The sequence below is a fragment of the Bubalus kerabau genome, chromosome 2, assembly GCF_029407905.1.
Source record: "Bubalus kerabau isolate K-KA32 ecotype Philippines breed swamp buffalo chromosome 2, PCC_UOA_SB_1v2, whole genome shotgun sequence".
Lineage (NCBI taxonomy): Eukaryota > Metazoa > Chordata > Mammalia > Artiodactyla > Bovidae > Bubalus > Bubalus kerabau.
In genome coordinates this window covers 156,951,276-156,976,802 of record NC_073625.1, presented here as the reverse complement: position 1 = coordinate 156,976,802, position 25,527 = coordinate 156,951,276, and the positions used below count along the sequence as shown (strand labels likewise).

Here is a 25,527-nt window from a genome sequence, read left to right as displayed (position 1 = left end):
AAGAGATTAGATTTGTGGTTATCAGACGTGGGAGCGAGGGGAGGGAGAAGGGGAGTTGAAGTTAAGACTGTTAAAATTTAACACTGCTCTATGATATGTAGGAAATTTGTTAAGAGAGTAAATCTTGAGAGTTCTTATCACAAGGAGAAAATTGTTATTCTTTTTATTGTATCTATATGAAACTATGGATATTATTAAACCTATTGTAATCATTTCACAATAAGTATAGATTAGACCATCATAGTGTACACCTGAGACTTATACAGTGATGTATGTCAGTTATTTCATAATTAAAATTTGAAACTAAATATATGTGTATGTATTTATTTAGATCCATACAAATATGTTTAACAAGGTATTTTTTTGAGATATAGTTGATATACAATATTATATATAGTTTCAGGTATATAACATAGTGATTCACAATATTTAAAGTTTATATTCCATTTACAGTTATTATAAAAAGTTCACTATATTCCCTGTGTTTTGCAGCATATACTTGTAATTTATTTGTTTTGTACAGCCCAGCTGGTTCTTGATAAGAGCGATAAGGTTTTGACAAGGATGCACAGCAGAGGAAAGATAGTCTAGCCTTTTCAACAAAGGCTGATGGTTCTGGGTATCAAAGACTTTGATCTGAACCTCATACCTTATACAAAAATTAACTCAAAATGAATCATAATTTTAACTGTAAAAGATAAAGTTATTAAACTTTTAGGGAAAAAGGAGAATCTTTGTAACCTCGCATTCTTAGACTGAAAAGCATATACATAAAAGGAAAAACTGATAGAGTGGACCCCAGCAAAATTAAGAACTTTTCCTCTGTGAAAGACCCTTTTGGAAGGATGGAAAGGCAAGTTACAGACTGGAGAAAATACATATCTGGCAAAGGGCTTTTATCTAGAATTTATTTTTTTTTAAACTTTCAAAGCTCTACATCAGAAAAATAGTTCAGTTAGAAAATGATCAAAATGCATGAGCAGAAATTTCACTGAAGAAGATATACAGGTGGCAAATAAGCACAGAAAAAATGTTTAGCATCATTAGCCATTCAGTTCAGTTCAGTCGCTCAGTCGTGTCCGACTCTTTGCGACCCTCAATAACCTCAGATATGCAGATAACATCACCCTTATGGCAGAAAGTGAAGAGGAACTAAAAAGCCTCTTGATGAAAGTGAAAGAGGAGGGTGAAAAAGTTGGTTTAAAGCTCAACATTCAGAAAACGAAGATCATGGCATCTGGTCCCATCACTTCATGGGAAATAGATGGGGAAACAGTGGAAACAGTGTCAGACTTTATTTTTTTGGGCTCCAAAATCACTGCAGATGGTGACTGCAGCCATGAAATTAAGAGACGCTTACTCCGTGGAAGGAAAGTTATGACCAACCTAGATAGCATATTGAAAAGCAGAGCCATTACTTTGCCAACAAAGGTCTGTCTAGTCAAGGCTATGGTTTTTCCAGTGGTCATGTATGGATGTGAGAGTTGGACTGTGAAGAAAGCTGAGGGAAATGCAAATTAAAACCATGATGAGATACTATGAAATATCTCTTACAATGTCTAAAATTTTAATTGAGTATAGAAGTGTTGGCAAGGAGAAAAGAAACCAAATCACTCAATATTGCTGGTGAGAATGTGACATGGAATAGCCATTCTAGAAAATAACTTTACAGTTTCCTCTAAAGCTAATAATGCACTTAACACATGACCCAGCAGTTGTGCTTTTAGGCATTTATCCGAAAGAAATAAAAATCTAAGTTCATGAAAGTACCTGTACATGCATTTTCATAACAGCTTTATTCATAACAGCTCAAACTGGAAATAACCCAAATGTCCTTCAATGAATGAACAAACTGTCCTTTGTCCATAACATGGAATACTACTCAATAATAAAAAATAAATAGATTATTAATACATGCTCAAGGGAATAGGCTGAGTGAAAAAAATCTAGCCTCAAAAAGGTTACATATTATAAGTCTATTTATATAGCATTCTTGAAATAAAATTCTAGAGAAGGAGAACAAACTAGTTGTTGCCAGCGATTACAGCTGGTGGGGATAGGAGTGGTGTGGCTATAAAGGGATAGCAGGGTAACTTTATGGTGATAGAATAATCCTGTATTTTGATCGTATTGGTATTAATAATTATATAAAGCTACATATGTGATAAAATTGCAGAGAGCTACGCATATGTGCATGTGTGTGCGCACACACACACAAATAAAGGTGTGTATAGATGGTCAAATCTGAATTAATTCTGTGGATTATACCAAGATCAGTTTCTTAGTTTTGATAGAGTACTGTAGTTATACACAATGTGAGTATGGGAAGAGGAGGAATAAAAGCGGCACAGGACCTTCCCATACAGTTCTTTATAACTTCCTGTAAATCTCTATTTCAAAATAGAGGTGTTTTTTTAAAAATCTATATAGTGTTTTATGATCCCTTCATTAAATAAATAGTCACTATTTTAATTCACTATTTCATGTCACATTAAATAGTAAATCTAGCATTTCAGAGTTTTTAAATATTATTTAATATCAGTATGCCTTGGTGATAAGGTTATATATAGAGGTTTCCTAAGAGCTTATTGACTTAACATATTTTTATGATAATTTGACTAAGCTAACAGGACTAAGAACAACAAAAAAGTCTTATCAAGGCAAATAAATTGTATGAGATTAATTTTGATACTAATAATTATACTTGCATCAGGTAGCAAATTATATCACACCTACTTTAAAGCTTTAAAGTAACTTTAAAACTAAAAACATCCATTGGCTATAAACTTGGACAATATTACATTTTATTTTATTTTTTAAAAAAATTATTTATTTTTGGCTGTGCTGGGTTGCTACACACGGGCTTTCTCCAGTTGTTGGTGAGCTGGGTGCTTGAGCTTCTAATTGCGGTGGCTTTTCTTGCTGCATAGCACAAGCTCTAGGTGCATGGGCTTCAGTTGTCGATGCTCACAGACTCTAGACTGCTGGCTGAGTAGTTGTGGTGCACAGGCCTAATTGTCCCACCGCGTGTGGAATCTTCCTGGACCAGGGATCAAACCCATGTCCCCTCTATTGGCAGGCGGATTCTTTACAACTGAGCCACGAGGGAAGCCCCACAAACATTTTAAATAATATACTTCTTTTTTTCAATAGTAACTTTTGTGATCCACACTTTTTGTAAGATTGATGAAATTAGAGATAGAATAGGCCTAATTTGCTTATCCTATTTAAAATGTTTCCTTCTTTTAGATGTGTGTATTTACTGCCTTACCAAGTCTGACATTAAATAATTTAGGGCTCAAAATGCTTGCCTCTGAAGTGAAGGGAGAGGTAAAGTAAAGACATATGTGGTATATTAGAAACTATTAGAAGCTTTGCTAAATAATGCCTTTGCTCATTTAGTAGATATTTATTGAGCTTCTGTTAATTCTAGGATATTGTAGTAGAAATTATAGGAGGAATAAAAAATGAATAAGATACTGTTGTTCAGTTGCCAAGACGTGTCCAACTCTTTGTGACCTCATGGATTGTAACACACCAGGCTCCTCTGTCCTCCACCAACTCTGGGAGTTTGCTCAGATTCATGTCCATTGAGTCTATTACCCCCGGCCTAAAATAATTTGCAGTCTAATAGGAGACCACATGTTTACATATGATCAATGCCATAGAAATGGTGTAATTGGTGTAACATATCTAGTCAGGAAACATTTCAAGGCAGAGGTAGCACATGGGATAGTGAAAAGATAGGGAAAGCATAAAGTGGGTACAATGACCAGATTAAGTAAATCATAATTTCTGAATCCCAAATTGGGACACATAACTGACAATTATGAAGTTGTATTAATGACAAAAGTAGGATTGAGTATTTGACACCAGGATTGCCATAGGTATAGGGGATGTATAGTTTGCCAAGGGTGAGTTAATTGACCCCATTGTGTTTACTCTTCTAATTCCATGTTAGAAACATTGTGCCTCCTGTTAGTTTTTAAATCTTGCTGTACTTTTCCATGTGTCAAAATATATTTCACAAATGAATTTTATTGCAGATTCTTATTCTTTTAATATCAAATAGAAAGTCACATTGACACGAGTAGTTATTTTAGAGACAGATAGTAGTGTACACTGAGAGAGTCAGCCTGCAAACCTAACCAGTATCATTCTGGCAAACGATAAATAGGTCACAGCATGTGTGTGCTCCTCTGCAGTGTCATTCTGACTTCATCTTAGATAGATATGGTTAGGGTATGGTACAATTTATTCAGCCATAAGAAGCCACCTTTATGGCTACAAAAATACCCAGTAAGATTTTTTTAGGCCTGAAGAAAAATTGCAACCTCCTTGTTTTCTTCAACTATATTCTTTTAAAGACTCTATGTACTGTTAGTAGTTTTCCTCACACAAATGGCAACATACCCATAAAATTTCAGAAGCATATAGCTAGTCTTAGGGAAAAAATTCCCATGTAAAGGAACCCCCTGGAATATAATAGACCCCCACTTATTTGGTCTCTGCCAAATTCTTTATCTAGGTTTTCCATTTTGAGTAGGAATAAAAGTGAAGAAGGTGCCAGACCCCTTGTGTTCATGCCTTGGTCTACTTTAAGTGCCACTTTTTCTTCCAGATGTACCATCTTCCCATAGAAAAACATTTTGCTTTTCTCTCCTTAGACCATTCCTGATCCTACTCATCCCCATCCCTTAGGGCATGCTCTCTTCTCTCTGATCCATTCAGCATACTGCTTTATTTCTCTTGTAACCTTTTACTGGCCATGTTGCCTCTGCAGCCATGTGTATCCCATAGAAGTCTACTTCTTGTCTTCACTGGCCCATGTGGCTACTATTTCTGCTCCAAGACCAGTAAACCAAGCCGCCTTTCTTTGACACCCTATCACACCCTAAACCAATCACATAGTCCAGGATGAGCTAAACAAGGAAGAGAATGCCACGTGAACTCTCTAGAAAAGCAGACTGTCCAGATTTTTATGTAGATCACATCTTCTTCAATTCAGTTAATTGTGGTTGTACAAATTTTATAGTATTTTTTATTATTATTGCATGTGTGTTTATATGTTTTAATGGTGATTTAAGGCAGCAGTGCTGAAACAACTGATGGAGAGCTTGATAATTATCATTCTGACAGAGAAAATGTTCTATGAATTTCTCACAAAATTATATAAAATTAGCACATTAAAATCTACATAATGCTGTGAAGGCATATTTTTATTAAACTTAATCGAAGTAGATAGAGTAATAAGAAGTGATTGCTATGATGAAATTCTAGTCTCATTTTGAGGGGAGAGTGTTATTAAAATCATTAAGATATACTAACTAATACTTTCTGCCCATAAATTTATTAGTTTTAAACACTGGTTCCTTTTATTTCTCTCCAACCCACCACCTTTCTTCATAATTTGTGTAGAATATAGCCTAGTTATCTCCCAGAAATTCCTCACAACCAGCTCATGCTAGCACATTTAAATTTACTTTTCTGAATCATGTTGCCAAGAAAACAATTTAATTTCAATAAAACCCAGAACATTACAGAGATATTTTGCTATTTATTCATATGAGTATTTAAAAAGCAGGCAGAATTGTCATTTAACACAATTTAAAGGCTTTAAAAAAACTACTAAAAGGTTTCATGTATCATTTTGCAATACAGTCTTTTTCCTCATTTCTTTTTCAGAATGACTACTAAATTAAAACTCAACTTTTTGGTTATACTCTCTATACTCTCAGAGAAGTCATCTTGGCTTTCAACTATCAATTTTCTAAAATAAAATAATCATTTTTTAAAGAAATGTTTTATGATCTAGTGTTGTCTATTTGTTAACTTTGAATTTTCTTTACAGAAATAAAGATGCTAAATAAAAGTTTGACAGTGTCCCAGAGAAACAATGTATGCCTTGAAGAGGAAATGAAAAATCTGAAGTTATGGTCAGATGCAGCCATATTGAGATCTCAGCAGATTCAGACATCCAAACAACAGGAAGTAAACTTGCAAACCAGATGCCATGACTTGCAAAAGGAAGTACTAGGTAAAAGACAATTATGTTTTGCTATCGTTAGCAACTAGCTGTAATAAGGAAATGTATAAATTTTTATTTCTCTTATAATCACAACAAAAATCTTGTTTTAACTAGTTTGTGTTATGCTGCTGCTGCTAAATCGCTTCAGTCGTGTCCGACTCTGTGCGACCTCATAGACGGCAGCCCATCAGGCTGCCCCGTCCCTGGGATTCTCCAGGCAAGAACACTGGAGTGGGTTGCCATTTCCTTCTCCAATGCATGAAAGTGAAAAGTGAAAGTGAAGTCGCTCAGTCGTGTCCGACCCTCAGTGACCCCATGGACTGCAGCCTACCAGGCTCCTCTGCCCATGGGATTTTCCAGGCAAGAGTACTGGAGTGGGTTGCCATTGCCTTCTCTGAGTTTGTGTTATAAATATACCTAATTATTACTATGCCAATAACTGATTCTGTTATAAATGTTTGCTATCACCCATTCCTAATCTGCCATTTAGAGTGGCAAGTATTAGTGAATACAATAAAGACTTTTCAATTACAGTGAGATTTCAGGAAAACAAAGTAGGAGTTGCTTTTGTATATCATCCCCAGTGGGTGGTGGTTTAGAATACTGAAAGACTATACAGCATATGCTGTTATATAAGGTAAGTCCAAATTTTTAGATGTTCCTTCATTTTTCCAAGTGAAAAGATTAAAAATTATGTTTTGAGAGCCTTGGACAAGGTTTTAAAGTGTTTACCTTAGAACATTGAGTATATCAGCAGTAAGGCTATGGGGATTTGTACTTTTTTCCTGAAGGCAGTAAGAAATCATTGACAACTGGTAATCAGGAGAATGATGTAACACAAGAAGTGTTTTAGCAAAATTAAACCGTTAGCATTGTATGGAGGTGTTCCGAACATCAAAGTATTGGAGTCAGATAGCCATTTAGAAAACATGTTTGCTGGTAACCTAGTCCCTAGACCAACCATAAGACACTGAAATAGGGTAGAACATAGAACACTAACATTTTTTTAGGTGGTAGCATGTACTAGGGGCTTTCCAGGTGGCTCAGTGGTAAAGAATCCACCTGCAATGCAGGTGATGCCAGTTTGATCCCTGGGTTGGGAAGATCTCCTGGGGAAGGGATAGGCTACCCGCTAGTATTCTTGCCTGGGAAATCCCATAGACAGAGGAGCCTGGCAGGCTCTATGTTGTTGTTTTTGTTTAGTCACTAAGTCCTGTCCGACTCTTTTGCGACCCCATGGACTGTAGCCTGCCAGGCTCCTCTGTCCATAGGATTTCCCAGGCAAGAATAGTGGAGTAGGTAGTCATTTCCTTCTCCAGGGGGTCTTCTCAACCCAAGGATTGAACCCGCATGTTCTGCACTATAGGTGAATTCTTTACCACTGAGCCACCAGGGAAGCCTATGTTAGCACCGTATATAAATTACTTCTGTTAATCTTCACAATGACTATGAGTGGCAGATATAATTATCCTATCTTAAAGAGGAAAGAATGAAGGCCCAGAGAGGTAACATACCTGTCCCCACATAACTGGTAAATGGCAGGAAATGAAAGCAAACCTAGTTGGACTCCAAGACTTATGCTTGTTACACTGTGTCTCCTTGGCCCTCTCCATGGCCACACTAGGAAGGCTCAAATAAAATCAGAGTTGAGAGGACTACCCAGGTCTAGAGACGTAAGCACCTGGCTGAATAGACAAGGGAATGAAGGAGATCACAGAGGGCTCTCAACCTCCTTGCTGGGGAGTATTTAATGATGGAGTTCTTTAGAGAGCGGAGAAGGCAACGGAACCCCCACTCCAGTACACTTGCCTGGAAAATCCCATGGACGGAGGAGCCTGGTAGGCTGCAGTCCATGGGGTCTCGAAGAGTCGGACACGACTGAGCGACTTCACTTTCACTTTTCACTTTCATGCATTCGAGAAGGCAGTGGCAACCCACTCCAGTGTTCTTGCCTGGAGAATCCCAGGGACGGGGGAGCCTGGTGGGCTGCCTTGTGTGGGGTTGCACAGAGTTGGATACGACTGACGCGACTTAGCAGCAGCAGCAGAGAGAGAACCTATAAGTTGTCACATGAATGTGGAAGCAATATGAAACAATACAAATTTTAAAATCAGGTATTTTAATGTCTCTTGTCAATTACTTTGTCAATTAGATTTTCCCAATTTTCTATTGAATTATTAGAACTTTCCAACAATTTTAAGGGCAGTTTATATAGTAAAATCGGAGAAGGCAATGGCACCCCACTCCAGTACTCTTGCCTGGAAAAACCCATGGAGGGAGGAGCCTAGTAGGCTGCAGTCCATGGGGTCACTGAGGGTCGGACACGACTGAGCGACTTCACTTTCACTTTTCACTTTCATGCATTGGAGAAGGAAATGGCAACCCACTCCAGTGTTCTTGCCTGGAGAATCCCAGGGACGGGGAAGCCTGGTGGGCTGCCATCTATGGGGTCACACAGAGTCAGACACGACTGAAGTGACTTAGCAATAGCAATATAGTAAAATAATTATTTATCTTCTATATTCAATTTTTTCTAATGTATAATTTGTCTAGTGATTTTTTCACAGTAAATTGCACCATATCAACATTTTTCTTCTTGGTATTATAAAACTATTATCTTTTATTGTTTCTAGTTAGTCTTAGTTCAAAAAGTCCATTTCATCTCTAGATTATACATATAGTCTCTTGGATTTTCTTTCATTTAAATCATTAATACATACGCAGTTTACCTTTTATATGGTATGAGATTTGAGGTCCAGTTTTATTCTTTCCATATGCATAGCCATTTGTGTCAACATTGTGTATTACAATAAGTAATCTATCCTTTACCTACTAAATAAAACTACTATCTGCCATATGGCAAAATTTCAAAATGCTGACATCTATTACTGTATTCTCTTTTCTGTTCCACTAATTATTGGATGTACCATTAATATCATATTCATTAGACTTAATAGCATATTCTCATAACTGGTAAGTCTTTCTTCTTTGTTCTTACTTTTTAAATACTTTTTAAAAATATATTTCAAAAAATATTTAGAAGTTTTCTTCAATTTGAGCTTTAAGATCATTTATTCACCTCTAATCCAAAGACTCTGATAGAGATCTAGTAAGGTTTTCTCTTCCAGTCTGTATACTTTTCTTACATATTCACAGGTAGATATTCTTCCACATAAAATTTAAAGTAATTTTATTCAACTCTAATCCAAACAAGAATTCTAATTGGGATTACATTATATTTATACTGATTTTTAGAGAGTTAATATTTTTAGTGATATTAATCTTATTAATATTTTTGGGATGCAGCCAAAGTGACACTTTGAGGGAGATGTATAGCTTTAAATATTTACATAAGAAGGAGGGAATAAACTCAACATAAAATAAAAAATACAGTAAAAATAAGAGCAGCAGTCAGTGAGATAGAAAACAAAAATATGATAAAGAAGATAAACAAAAAAGCATTGATTTAAAAAAAATAATAAAATAGACAAACCTCTAGCAATTCAATTACAAGAAGAGAAAAGAAACAAATGAAAAATATAAGGAATGAAACAGGAACAGTAACTGCAGATATAGAGTAAAAAGAAAAGTGAATGCTGCCAACAACTTTGAAATCTTATATAAGATGGACATATTATTAGAAAAATATATCTTACCATAACTTAATCAAAAAGATTAAATGTTCCTATAACTATTAAAGAAATCAAAGCAATATTTTCTCACCAGAAAAAAGCTAGATTATATTTTACAAGCAATTTCTGCCAACTTTCAAGGAAGAGAGGATCCTAATTTTATACAATATTTTCTAAAAAACTGAAAAATTGGAAATATTTCCCAACTCATCCTATAAAGCCAGGGTAAACCTGTTACCAAAATCAAGACAAAAATATTAAAGTAATATTATAGATACATTTATGTTATAAACATCAGTGTAACAATTTCAACTGTATATTTGATACTTTTAAAATATTTTGAACCACTTGAATATATTCCTCATTGATAAAATTAAATAAAATTATGTAAAATAAAACTCTTAATATGCCATTCTGTTATTTCAGACTTCATAGAGGAGGACAAATTTAGGATGGATTTGCTAAAACATACATTTCATAGTTATAAATAACTCTTAAAAAATGCAGTCCCCCCCAAATCAAAGGTTATTATTCTTATCTCTCTTTTAGTTCATCATTTAATCTGATTTCTGCTGCTGCTAAGTCGCTTCAGTCGTGTCGACTCTGTGCGACCCCATAGACGGCAGCCCACCAGGCTCCCCCGTCCCTGGGATTCTCCAGGCAAGAACACTGGAGTGGGTTGCCATTGCCTTCTCCAATGCATGAAAGTGAAAAGTGAAAGTGAAGTCGCTCAGTCGTGTCCGACTCTTCGCGACCCCATGGACTGCAGCCTACCAAGCTCCTTCGTCCATGGGATTTTCCAGGCAAGAATACTGGAGTAGGGTGCCATTGCCTTCTCCAAATCTGATTTCTAAGATAAGCCATTTCCTTAAATGTTTTTGTTTCTTGAAAGAACAGTAAAACTTTAGAGAATGTGTCTTATATTGCATGTAACAGGCAGTTAAGGGTTAAGTCAAGTAACTACCTTTCTATATTTGAAGAAAAGAAGTAATTTACTGACATAAGACAAGAGAAGAAAAGGAGAACATTTTCACTAACTAGGAACCCTCTCTGCCAGTCATTTGACTAGCACATGACTGAAGCGACTTAGCAGTAGCAGCAGCAGCAGCAGCAAGCATCTTTCATCTAATCCTCATAGTCTTCTAATGTGTACGCGCAGTCCTATCCAATTCTTTGTGACCCTATGGACTGTAGCCCTCCAGGCTCCTCTTGTCCATGGGATTCTCCAGGCAAAAATACTGGAGTGGGTTGCCATTTCCTTCTCCAGGGGATCTTTCTGTCCCAGGGATCGAACCCGGGTATCTTATGTCTCCTGCATTGGCAGGCAGATCTTTACCATTATTGCCACCTGGGAAGCCCCATTCTAATGTGTAAGCTTTTATTATTCTTATCAGACATAGAGAAGTAAGCCATGGTCACACTGCTAAGATTCAAACTCAGGTCTCTGTTGGGCCAAAGCTTGTTACTCTTTAATCATTTCACTCAGTTCCAAAAAGGCATATGAAAACACTGAACTCCTTTTCTGTGTGAAAAAAAAAAGGGGGGGATGAATTTCTACCCTCCACTTTCCTCTTACAAAAATGGACCATTAGCTTAACAAGTTTTCTCAGAATTAAAGCTAAGGAAGTGTTTTCCAAAATTGCCTGACCATAAGAATATCCAGGACTGTGGAAATTTGTGTGGCAAGATAATAAAGGGACCTATTGAAAGTGTATATTCTTGCACATCAGTTCAAACACATTAAGTATCTCCAAGATTCTAAGATGCTGTACTCTTAATAAATGCTCAAGGTGATTCCTGTGATGAGGCAAATTTTGTACTAGTTTGAAAATAAGGAAAATAGGAAAAAGCATGTTCACATTTCAGCATAGTAAAAAAAAATAGAAAGGCTTATTTTAAAAGGAGTGTTTGTCACTGGTTCCACCATCATTTGGCTTTTTAAGATTCTCATGTCTGGTCTCTTCACTCTTTACTCAGATTTTAGCCTTACAGTGGGAGAGTCTCTGCTCTTAACACTTTGATGAAGGCTGGTAACTGTGAAGCTGATGTGCTGAAGAAATTATTAGGAATGAAAATTGTATAGCAGTAGTAAAAAAGATGAAGAACCAGGATGCTTAAATTTAACTTCAGGAGCCAGAGTAGGCCCGTCCCCTCAACCATCAAGGATACTGGGGTGCCAGGTCCTAGGGCTTTCCACCCTCTGCCATTTGAGAATTTGTACTTTTTAAAACAGAAAAATGTATATTATTTTTATTTACTTTTTTTGTAAGTGATTTTCCATCTTCTTTTGAGGTTTGGGGTTATTCTTTTTTTTTTACTTTTTAAAAAAAATTTTTTTTTAATTTTATTTTATTTTTAAACTTTACATAATTGTATTAGTTTTCTGCACTGTTTACAATAATCGTTTCACTCTGATTCATCACTTGCAGCTCAGTGGACTATATGTTGAGGATCCATCAGTTCATGGGAGGCATTGCCATAACAATGTTAATAAAATGTCTTTTTGTTTGTAAAAAACATATATATAAAATAAACAGAATAGAATAAAATAAGCATTAGTGAGATTTCTTAGTTGCAAGTACTAGAAATTAATTGTCAAAGGATTTTATTGAAAAGATATTATGTAGATATTCAGAATCTTTGAGAATGTGGTTAGAAGATGGTTAGAAAACTGTGAAGCTAGAACTGCCAGAAACACAGCCATAATCATGCCCCTGCAAAACCATCTGGAGAGGGTACAGCTGCTATGTCCTCGAAACACTGGACACCCAACAGGATCCCCTACCTCCTCTGGTCCTGAATAGTGGTTGATCTTGGAATAAATTCTCTACTGCTTCTGCTACTTTGTGTTGGTTGCTCTCATTTCAGATCTTGGGAAAATATACTTTTAAATAGTCTGGAAAGCAAGGATGGTGTTTAGCTCCCTAGTTCTAGCATATTTGGAATAGGTTGTTATAGGAGTGTTTAGCAGCTGTAAAAATAACAATGTATATTTTTAGAACAGAATAGAAAATCCAGAAGTAGAATCAATTTTAATATAAGTGTTATTAGCAAATGGGAAAAACAAAACTATGTAATAAGTGGGATAGGGATAACTGAAGCAAAATAACCCAAAGACACCAAAATAAACCTCAAATTAAATAGGAAAAAAATAACAGGAAAAACTAGCACCAAAAAAAGATATAGAACTTACCCTAATTATAGAGGATAAAGCAGCACTTTAGAAATTACAAAGAGTAAAATTGATAGGTTTTGCCTATAAAAATGTAGAATATCTGAATTAAAAAACCTGCCAAACAACATAAAAATAGATGGAAAAAAATTTATATCATGTATGGTATGCAAAGGGTTACTATCCAATCCATATAAATAATTTATTCAAGTATGTGAGAAGACTCCAAGCAGGCAACTGCTAAAAAACAGAAACAAAATTAACACCAGAAATATGGTAAACAAGCAAGAAATATTTAATTACTACTGCTACTGCTAAGTCACTTCAGTCGTGTCCGACTCTGTGTGACCCTATAGACGGCAGCCCACCAGGCTCCCCCGTCCCTGGGATTCTCCAGGCAAGAACACTGGAGTGGGTTGCCATTTCCTTCTCCAATGCATGAAAGTGAAAAGTGAAAGTGAGGTTGCTCAGTTGTGTCTGACTCTTAGCGACCCCATGGACTGCAGCCTACTAGGCTCCTCCATCCATGGGATTTTCCAGGCAAGAGTACTGAAGTGGGGTGCCATTGCCTTCTCCATTTAATTACTAATAACAAAATTAAAAACATTCACCACTTCCTTTTATATTAATACAAAGACTTTAGTGGTAAAGCTTCTCCTTTTCTTTGGTGATAGAAAAATATTATATTTTTATAACCCAGAAAACATTATACAAAATGCCAGGCTGGATGAATCACAGGCTGGAATCAAGATTTCATGGAAAAAAGCAATAACCTCAGATATGCAGATGATACCACTCTAATGGCAGAAAGTCAGATAGAACTAAAGAGCCTCTTGATGAGGGTTAAAGCTGGCTTAAAACTCAATATTTAGAAAACTAAGATCATGGCATCTGGTCCCATCACTTCATGGCAAATAGGGAAAAAGTGGAAGCAGTAACAGATTATGTTTTCTTGGGCTCCAAAATCACTGTGCATGGTTACTGCAGCCGTGAAATTAAAAAAACACTTGCTCTTTGAAAGGAAAGCTATGACAAACCTAGCCAGTGTATTAAAAAGCAAAGACATCACTTTGCTGACAAAGATCCTTATAGTCAGAGCTATGGTTTTTCCAGTAGTCATGTATGGATGTGAGAGCTGGACAATAAAGAAGCCTGAGTGCTAAAGAATCAATGCTTTTGAATTGTGTTGCTGGAGAAGACTCTTGAGAGTCCTTTGGACTGCAAGGAGATCAAAGCTGTCAATCCTGAAGGAAATAAACTCTGAATGTTCACTGGAAGATCTGCTGCTGAAGCTGAAGCTTCAATATTTTGGCCACCTGATGTGAAGAGCCGACTCGTTGGAAAAGACCCTGAAGCTGGGAAAAAATGAAGACAAAAGGAGAAGAGGGTGGCAGAGGATGAGATGGTTAGATAGCATCACTAACTCAATAGACATGAATTTGAGCAAACTTCAGGAGATAGTGAAGAAAAGGAAAGCCTCTCATGCTGCAGTCCATGGAGTCGCAAAGAGTTGGATATGACTCAGTGACTGATCAACAAACCCATAAAGATGTTTGTGATCAAATAATCTCCTTCTTTGAATTTATGTTTAGGAAACTGCAGAAGAAGTTTATTTACTTGCAAAGATCATATTTTTAATGGTGAGTGGCTAGGAATAATTTATCCCTAACTCTAATGAAATGGGTAATAAATTATCATATGCCATTACTTGGAACATTATTTAGACTTTTAAAATAACAATATGAACACTGGGCATCAGCATGGGAAATGCTGTAATTATAACATTACATACTAAAAAAAAATCAAAGAATTGTGTATCCCTTAGAATTATGTCAAAATAGGTATGTTTATGAATAGAAACTAGAAGAGAACAATAAAGATGAGAATAAATTTTAATGTGATGGAAATATGGGTGATTTTTCCCTTATTTAATTTTTTCTGATTATAAAGAATAAACTTTCTTAACAAAAAGAAGAAAAGTCTACAAATATTTCAAGACTCAGCTCACATTCCACCTCCTACAATTTAAAAAAAAAAAAAACAAACTCACCAAAATAATTCAGTGCTGGTTAGCCATAGTTGTTATATTCATTAACTCCTCACTTTCATTAAATGAAGTCCATATACAAATCAAAGGTGCAGCTGATCTGTTCAGTTCTTCATGTAGAAGTTGTGTAGTTATAGATGTAATACAGGTTCGTCTGAAGGACAGTGTAATTGCAGAGCAAAATAGCACAAAATTTCAAGACTAAATTAGGTTTCTGCTGCTCGTATAGAATAGATTCACTCCATGGGTAACAGCATTCAAACTGTGTTAAGAAAGAAAGAAACCATCTTAAAAGGCTATCTGTTACCGCTCTCTTGGTTGAAACCATTGGAAATCAATAGGTCATAGTGGACAGGATCATTAATGCTTTTCTTAACTCAAGATGACAAGTACCGCTTCCTATGAACCTACCCATGAAGGGAATTAGGTTTGTTGTTGTTGTTTTGTTTTTTGGATTTTTTTAAAACCCCACAACAATCTTATTTCCATATCAAGTTCTCCACTGAAATTGTTAGAACATTTGGAATGTTTTTTAATGTCCCTCTTACTTTATCCGCAAGTACCCTTGGGTGAACTGATTGCACCAACATATTGTTTCTCTTCAATTCATTTTACAAAAGTGGATACAGTGGCTTCAGTTCAGTTCAGTCACTCAGTCGTGTCCGACTCTTTGCGACCCCATGAATTGCAGCATGCCAGGCCTCCCTGTCCATCACCAACTCCAGGAGTTCACTCAAACTCACGTCCATCGAGTCGGTGATGCCATCCAGCCACCTCATCCTCTGTCGCCCCCTTCTCTTCCTGCCCCCAATCCCTCCCAGCATCAGAGTCTTTTCCAATGAGTCAACTCTTCACATGAGGTGGCCAAAGTACTGGAGTTTCAGCCCCAGCATCATTCCTTCCAAAGAAATCCCAGGGCTGATCTCCTTCAGAATGGACTGGTTGGATCTCCTTGCAGTCCAAGGGACTCTGAAGAGTCTTCTCCAACACCACAGTTCAAAAGCATCAATTCTTCAGTGCTCAGCTTTCTTCACAGTCCAACTCTCACATCCATACATGACCACAGGAAAAACCATAGCCTTGACTAGACGGACCTTTGTTGGCAAAGTAATGTCTCTGCTTTTCAATATGCTGTCTAGGTTAGGAAAGCTATAGAACTACAAGTGCAGGAAAGACAGCAAAATTTCCATCTCAGGTCTTGGCAGTATTGTATTCCCATACTTGGTACACTTTTTTTCTTCCATCTAGGGTCCATGGGGGAATTTTACAGGTGTTCCCGTTTCCAGTGGTCCAAGACAGCCCCTCTGCTACCCTCTTCTCAGTACCTGTTTTCTATTTGCTATAATCTGCTTTTGTCTGTGCTCACTATCCATTGACCTGTATGCCAGGCTCTTACCGCAACTCATCTTTTTCCATCAATTGGTGCTGGGCTGACCATATCCTGGGAATAACTTCATTTTTTCAGTAACTGTTTATTTGGCATTAACCACATACCAGCCAACTGGCCTCATCTTCACTTTGACTTCTGGTGTGCAGATGCTCTCCACCTCTTTACAGGTCTTCATGGGATGTCTGATTCCTAGCCCCACACTGGTTATATGTGCCAGCACTCTTAATTTTAGCCATTCTTAACAGCCTTTTTTTGTCTTTATATTAAGAACATGCTATAAATTTCTCTAGCTCCAATTTTGTAGCCAAATTACTTTTACTTTCTCTACTATTTTACATTTACTTTCATAATTTTCATAAACTTCAACAATCTTACTTCTTAGTCTGCTTTCTTTTAAATACATGCCTAATTTTTCAATTACTAATGAATTAATGTGCTTAAGATTTTCCAATATCTCAATACTCATCATTGATAGCTTTTCCAGCTTATTAATATCTTTTCAGAAATCATGTCGATTATTTGAGAAGAGGAAAAACCATGCATCATAGTCAATATCTTCTCCCCAGACGAATCACTGGATTAACATAATGAACATGGCATTTTACAGTTTGTTTGGGCAGATGAAAATAAGGGCAGACTGATACTGTTCATCTCTTGACTCTCCCTGCATCTTGTTTTAAAGAAGCATAATGATTTGTTCAAAGAATACAATAAGAAGTATTTAAATACATTTTTTGATATGAGCTTTGTAAATGACTTTTTATAATTAGTAATCTTAAATCCAGTTTTTAAGTATTTGCATTGTTTATATTCCTTCTTACAAGTCCTTTTCCTGGCTTCTCCACAGTTGCAGAACCAGCTTTTAAGTGAGTGATAAGCATCACAGTAAGGCTTCCTTTCTAGTACTAGTTAAACTTCTCCCCTTCTGTTTTCTAGCCTAATTTATCTGCCCTACCTTCTGTCCCCTGTTTTTTCCATCAGAGCATTCAAAGGTTTTACTATTAATTTCCCCTGTATCTTGCAATCTCTAATTTCATATCACTTGCACTTTTGTACTGTGGCTTCTTATTTATGCTCTTAGTTGTTCCTAAATCTCTCTTAGCTTCTCTCTCTCAATAAGTGAATTAGCATGTTATACTTTTAACTAGCATGAATTTTTTATATTCTGAATTTTTTAAACCTGTGCTGTATACTGTGTCATTACTCTTGTGTACTTATACATAGAATTTAAAAGTTCTAATGTTTCATATAAATATTTTTATTTTTACACTGATACTTTTTCTTTTAAATCACCATTGAACAATTTCAACTTTAATTCAAGTATATAGTCTTTATGATCTTTACTTTTCTACATAAAAATTTTTCTTTGTTTGGCCCACATTTTCCCTTTGTCTTTTGAAACATAAATGCTTGAAAATGTAAGTTCATACGATAATTCTAGTCCATGTATTTGATAGTGGTGTAAGAGTAAATCATAGGCACTAATTAGCAGCTTAATCTTAATGCCAAACTTTCATCTTTTTCATAGGAAAGCTTATAATATGAAATTTTAGAAGCTAAATTCTCAGTTCCCTTTTAAAGATTTATTTACATAACTTTTGTAATTTTATGTTTAGCTCACACTAATATAGCTTCCAAATGCATAATTTATCTCAATTGATAATACTCCTGTTAGAGGTCATTGTGACCCACAAACCCATCCATTTAAATGATTTTCCTTCCACCTAGTAGAATAGAGTGTCCTTTACTTTTGTCAGCAGTCACAAATATTAGAAGACAGAATTAAGATTAATCACTTTAGCATTAATGTTCTTCCTAAAATTTATTTGACCAACTTTAAAATTTATTCCTAGTGAAAACACTTTTGGGTATTTTTTCTCTCAGGAAACTTTTTGATGTAATAAATAATACATAAATATTTTACTTAAATTGTTTTGCACATATGGTTTTAACATCCTAGTTGAACTTTTAAAGAATAGCCTTATTGAGAAATATCTTAAATATAATAAAATTTAAGCATTTTAAGTGTACAAATTCAGTGGTTTTTAGGATATTTACAGAATTTATGACCATCACCATGATCTAATTTTAGAACATTTCTATAACCAAAAGAAACCTCCTGGTCATTTATTTCCCTTGCCCTCCTGCCCCTCCCCCACAAGTCATTCATTTGCTTTCTTTCTGTATAGATTTTCCTATTCTAGACATTTCATATAAATAGAATCATATAACGTGATCATTTAACGTGATCTTTGTTGTCTGGCTTATTTGACTTAGCATAATGTTTTTGAGTTTCATGCATGTTGTGTACTGTATAAGTACTACATTCCTTAATTAGTAGCTCCTGTTAAATTGGAAAAAAAAAAAAGAGTGACGTGGTTCAGTTTTTAAAAAGTACTGATCCAGGTTCGATGCATGATACTGGATGCTTGGGGCTAGTGCACTGGGACGACCCAGAGGGATGGTATGGGGAGGGAGGAGGGAGGAGGGTTCAGGGTGGGGAACACATGTATACCTGTGGCGGATTCATTTTGATATTTGACAAAACTAATACAATTATGTAAAGTTTAAAAATAAAATAAAATTAAAAAAAAATAAATAATAAGTACTGATTCAGGAGTCAAACACTTCTGCTTTTTGGCAAGTTTATGCCTTTTACAGGACTTCTGAATAAGTTATCAATTTATTTGACTCAGTTACTTCATCTATAAAATGGGAATATGATCAATTCAGTTCAGTCGCTCAGTCGTGTCCGACTCTTTGCAGCACACCAGGCTTCTCTGTCCATCACCAACTCCTGGAGCTTGCCCAAACTCATGTTCATCAAGTCTGTGATGCCATCCAACCATCTTGTCCTTTGTCATCCCCTTCTCCTCCTGCCTTCAATCTTTCCCAGCATCAGTGGTCTTTTCTAATGAGTTGGCTCTTTGCAACAGGTGGCCAAAGTATTGGAGCTTCAGCTTCAGCATCAGTCCTAACAGTGACTATTCAGGATTGATTCCCTTTAGGATGGACTGGTTGGATCTCCTTGCAGTCCAAGGGACTCTCAAGAGTCTTCTCCAACACCACAGTCCAAAAGCATCAGTTCTTTGGCACTCAGCTTTCTTTATGGTCCAACTCTCACATCCATACGTGACTACTGGATAAACCATAGCTTTGACTATACGGACCTTTGTCAGCAAGGTAGTGTCTCTGCTTTTTAATATAGTGTCTGGGTTTGGCTCAGCTGGTAAAGAGTCCACCTGCAATGCGGGTGACCTGGGTTCAATCCCTGGGTTGGGAAAATTCCCTGGAAAAGGGAAGGGCTACCCACTCCAGTATTCTGGACTGAAGAATTCCATGGACTGTGTAGTCCATGGGATCGCAAAGAGTCGGACACACTGAGAGACTTCAGTTTCTCTTTCACTAGTTTTGTCATAGCTTTTCTTCCAAGGAGCAAGCATCTTTTAATGAATGGCTTCAGTCACCATCTGCAGTGATTTTGGAGCCCAGAAAATAAAGTCTCTCACTGTTTCCATTGTTTCCTTATCTATTTGCCATGAAGAGATGGAACTGGATGCCATGATCTTAGTTTTTTGAATGTTGCCTTTTAAACCAGCTTTTTCACTCTCCTCTTTCACTTTCATCAGAGGCTCTTTAGTTCCTCTTCACTTTCCTGCCATAGGGGTGGTGTCATCTGCATGTTTGAGGTTATTGATACGTCTCCCGGTAATCTTGATTACAGCTTGTAGCTTTCCTTAACTACCTTGTAGTGTTTAGACAGTCAACAAGACAAAATGTAGGAACACAAAAGAACTGCACAAATAGAGAATATTAAGCCACCATTTAAAGTGGTTTTTCCTGCTGTGAGAGCAAACCAAATAGTTATATTTAGGATAAAAGTATTAGAATTTCCTTAAATACTCCTTTAATAACCAATGAAAACTATGAATTTTAATTTACTCAAAAATCTGCCTCCACTAATTTATTTTCAGTCAACATTGGCTAGTTGTAACAGCAGTTTGTCTGCTCTTAGAACACATTGCTGAAGAAGGGAGTGTCTGTGATTAATTCAGGAGTCATCTCATGCATGGCAGATGGAAGACTCTCTGAACAGAGTTCCACTGGGACCTTACCTGCAAGGCATGATTTTCAAAGGGAGTCCACTGTAGTGAATTGACCAGCCCTATGATTGCTTTTGAAGCCTTGAACTCCAGAAGGAATAACATAACCTTGTCTTCCAAAACAGGAGAAGTGCTGATTTTACAAACAGAAAACTAGGGAGGTTTAAAGTAATGGAGGTTTAAAGTAATCCTTAGTTTTGCTAAATCCAACAGCTGTTTTTTCTTTAATGGAAAAAAATTTTTTTGTTTCAAAACAGATTTTTCTCAAAAAGATGGAAGTAGGAGTAGAGGTAGGGAAGGAGGTAACACTTTAAATTCTTTTTTTTTTAATTCTTTTCCATTTTGGCTTATCATAGGATATTCCAACAGATCTTAAAAGAGGCTAACTTGACATTGGGATACTGTTTGGGATGCTTCTATACCCAAAAGCAGGGATTTCACACACCCACACCCCCACCCCCACAAAAAAATACATGGATAACCTACAGACTCTAGACAAGTTGCAAACCAGATGATATCAACTAGAACCCAGAGAGTTCTTACATGAAAACAGGTCACAATTGGAATATGGAGACTAATAAAAGGGCCTATTGTAGAAGCCACTTCATCTTTGATCACTGGAGTCTTAGAAGTCTTTGTTTCCTTTGTCATCTGCTCCTGACTTTGAGCTTTCCTATAAATATTATTTCTATTTTACATATTTTCTTCATTTTACAAATGTTCAAATCTTAGAATTTTCTTCACTTCTCTTAGGCATCCACTCCTTAGGATGGTTATCTCTTCTCTGAGATTCCTGTCTCACCTTTGGGATAGCTGTTATTCTGGTTCACTCTCTAGTCATGTTTCACCTGTGCCAAGGCAACCTTCTTCCTCTCCCTCCTTCCCCTCCAGTGTGATTTTTCTCTTTTAAGGCTAGATCTTAGCCTTGCCACTTTCTCTGACTTTTCTTTGACTACACCATCGCCCTCAGGTCCTTGGGTTAAATTTAGACTTTTTTTTTTTTTTTTTTAATCCTGTGGACTCTGCACTTTGCTTTAATTCCTAAGTCTGCCTCTCTCGGAATGATTAGCACCATTCATTCTTTTTTCATTATTGAAATATAATTGATGTATGTAACATTGTGTTAGTTTCAGGTGTATGAAATAATGACTTGACAATTGCATACATTATGAAATGATCACCACACTGTCTAGGAACCATCTGTCCCCATGTAAAGTTAATACAATATTTTGTACCATCTTCCTTATGATGTATATTATAGCCCATGACTTATTTATTATATAGCTGGAGATCTGTACCTCTTAATCCACTTCACCTATTTTCCTCTGGCAACCACCCATTTATTGTCTATGAATCTATTTTCATTTTATTTTTAACATTCTGCATATCTGTGAAATCATGTGTATTTGTCTTTGTCTCATTTATTTTACTTAGCATGTTTGGTTCAGTTGTGTCTGGCTCTTTGCGATCCCATGGACTGTAGCCTGCCAGGATCCTCTGTCCATGGAATTCTCCATGCAAGAATACTGGAGTGGGTTGCCATTCCCTTCTCCAGGGGATCTTCTTGACCCAGGGATTGAACTGGGGTCTCCTGCATTGCAGGCAGATTCTTTACCATCTGAGCCACCAGGGAAGCCCCCTAAAACCATCTTTGTTGTTGCAGATGGCAAAATTTCATATTTTTATGACTGAGGAATGTATATATGTGTGTGTATGTATATTTATATACCATACCTTTTTTATCCATTTATCTGTTGATTTAATGTGGTGTAGAATATTGATTGATTTGCAGATATTGAACCATCCTTGTACCTCTGGAATAAATCTGAATTGATTATAAAGTATTATCCTCTTAATATATTGTTGAATTTGGTTTGCTATATTTGTTGAGGATTTTTTTTCTATGTTTATCTGTAATATTGGCCTTAATTTTCATCTTTTTTATTTTTATTTTATTGTATTGATGGTGTCTTTCTCTGGTTTTGGTATCAGGGTGATGCTGAGCTCCTAGAAAGAGTTTTGAAGCATTTCTTCTTCTGTAATTTTTGGCATTGTTTGAGAAGGATAGGTGTTATCTTTTTTTTTTTTTTTCTAATGGTGTGTAGAATTTGCCTGTGAAGTCATCAAGTCCTGGAATTTTGTTTACTGGGAGTATTTTTAATCACTCATTCAGTTTGATTACTGGTAATCAGTCTGTTCATATTTTCTGTTTCTTCCTGATTCAGTCTTGGGACATTGTATGTTTCTGGGAACTTACTCATTTCTTCTCCACTGTCCATTTTATTGGTATGTAGTTGTTTGTAGTAATCCCTTATGATACTTTGTATATTTTTGTGGTGTCAGTTGTAACTTTCATTTCTGATTTCACTTTTTTTGGGCCCTCTCTCTTTTCTCTAATGAATCTGGCTTATCAATTTTGTTTATCTTTTCAAAGAACCAGCTTTCTGTTTCATTGATCTTTTTGTTTTCTGATTTATATTTCTCCTATATCTCTCTGATTGTTATTACTTTTTTCCTTCTGGTAACTTTGGTTTTTGTATTTTCTTCTTTTTCTGGTTCTTTTAGGTGTAAGGTTAGTTTATTCATTTAAGATTTTTTTTGTTTCCTGAGGTAGGCTTGTGCTACTATGAACTTCCTTCTTAGAATTGCTTTGCTGCATCCTATAGACATTTCTATTTTTACTTGTTCCCAGGTATTTTTTGTCTGATTTCTTTGGTAATCCATTGATTGTTTAGTACCATATTGTTTAGCTTCCACATGTTCTGTGTTTTTGCAGGGTTTTTTTTTTCCTTATATTTGATTTCTAGTCTCATGATGTTGTGGTCAAAAAAGATGCTTGATGTGATTTCTTAAATGTGTTGAGACTTTTTGTGTGGCCTACCATATGATCTGATCTGGAGAACATTTCATGTCCACTTGAATTTGTATTCTGTGGCCAAGTGTGTGATCTGATCTGGAGAACATTTCATGTACACTTGAATTTGTATTCTGTTGATTTAAAATGAAATATCTCTATATCCATCAATTCATTTAGTTTAATATGCTGTTAAAGCCAGCGTTTTCTTATTTATTATTTTTCTGTGTGGATGATCTATCCATTGTGTAAGTGGGGGTTTTAAGTTCCTTACTATCATTGTACTACTGTCTATTTCTCCTTTTATGTCTACTAATATTGGCTTTATATATTTAGGTGCTCCTGTACTGTATGTGCATAAACATATACACATGCATATATAAACATATATATGTATATTTTAATGAGTATTTCAAGTTAATTATCTCTTCAGTTCAGTTCAGTTCATTCAGTTGCTCAGTCATGTCTGACTCTTTGTGACCGCATGGACTGCAGCACGCCAGGCTTCCCTGTCCATCACCAATTCCCAGAGCTTACTCAAACTCATGTCCATTGAGTTGGTGTGATGCCATCCAACCATCTCATCCTCTGTCATCCCCTTTTTCTCCTGACTTCAATCTTTCCCAGCATCAGGGTCTTTTCACATGAGTCAGCTCTTCAAATCAGGTGGCCAAAGTATTGAAGTTTTACCTTCAGCATCAGTCCTTCCAATGAATATTCAGGACTGATTTCCTTTATGATGGACTGGTTGGATCTCCTAGCTGTCCAAGGGATTCTCAGAATCTTCTCCAACACCATAGTTCAAAAGCATCAATTCTTTGGCACTCAGCTTTCTTTATAGTCCAACACTCACATCCATATGTGACTACTGGAAAAACCATAGCTTGGACTAGATGGACCTTTGTTGACTAAGTAATGTCCCTGCTTTTTAATATGCTGTCTAGATTGGTCATAACTTTTCTTCCAAGAAGTAAGCGTCTTTTAATTTCATGGCTGCAGTCACCATCTGCAGTGATTTTGGAGCCCCTAAAAATAAAGTCTCTCATTGTTTCCACTGTTTCCCCATCTATTTGCCATGTAGTGATGGGGTCATATACCATGATCTTAGTTTTCTGAATGTCGAGTTTTAAGCCAGCTTTTTCACTCTCCTCTTTTACTCTTATCAAGAGGCTCTCTAGTTCTTCTTTGTTTTCTGCCATAAGTGTGGTGTCATCTGCATGTCTGAGGTTATTGATATTTCTCCCAGAAATCTTGATTCCAGCTTGTGCTTCATCCAGCCCGGCATTTTGCATGATGTACTCTGCTACTAAGTTAAATAAACAGGGTGACAATATACAGCCTTGATGTACTCCTTTCCCTATTTGGAACCAGTGTGTTGTTCCATGTCCAGTTCTGTTGCTTCTTGACCTACATACAGATTTCTCAGGAGGCAAGTCAGGTGGTTTGGTATTCCCATCTCTTTAAGAACTGTCCACAATTTGTTGTGATCCACCTGGTCAAAGGCTTTGGCATAGTCAATAAAGCAGAAATAGATGTTTTTCTGGAACTCTCTTGCTTTTTTGATGATCCACAGATGTTGGCAATTTGATCTCTTGTTCCTCTGCCTTTTCTAAATCCATCTTGAACATCTGGAAGTTCATTGTTCATGTACTGTTGAGGCCTGGCTTGGAGAATTTGGAGCATTGCTTTACCAGCGTGTGGTGACAGAATGATCTCTGTTCTTTTCCAAGGCAAGCCATTCATTATCACAGTAATCCAAGTCTATGCCCTGACCGGTAATGCTGAAGAAGGTGAAGTTGAATGGTTCTATGAAGACCTACAAGACCTTCTAGAACTAACACCCAAAAAAAGATGCCCTTTTCATTATAGGGGACTGGAATGCAAAAGTAGGAAGTCAAGAAATACTAGTTACTCCGGCTATTTGCCAAGGCAATTTTGGCCTTGGTATACAGAATGAAGCAGGGTAAAGGCTAATAGAATTTTGCCAAGAGAACGCATTGGTCATAGCAAACACCCTCTTCCAACAACGCAAGAGAAAACTCTACACTTGGACATCAACCGAGGGGCAATACCAAAATCAGATTGATTATATTCTTTGCAGCCAAAAATGGAGAAATTCTATACAATCAGCAAAAACAAGACCAGGAGCTGACTGTGGCTCAGATCATGAACTCCTTATTGCCAAATTCAGACTTAAATTGAAGAAAGTAGGGAAAACCACTAGACCATTCATGTATGACTTGAATCAAATCCCTTATGATTATACAGTGGAAGTGATTAATAGATTCAAAGGATTAGATC

The 25,527-nt window shown here is 36.4% G+C and overlaps 1 protein-coding gene across 1 annotated transcript in view; it reads left to right on the top strand.

The window, feature by feature from the left end:
• LEKR1 (leucine, glutamate and lysine rich 1) overlaps positions 1-25,527 on the top strand; it is a 211,266-nt gene that overhangs the window by 81,183 nt on the left and 104,556 nt on the right. Inside the window, exon 6 of the mRNA XM_055569250.1 lies at positions 5,852-6,037. Coding sequence (XP_055425225.1) covers positions 5,852-6,037 — 186 coding nt within the window. The remainder of the gene's footprint in view (positions 1-5,851; positions 6,038-25,527) is intronic.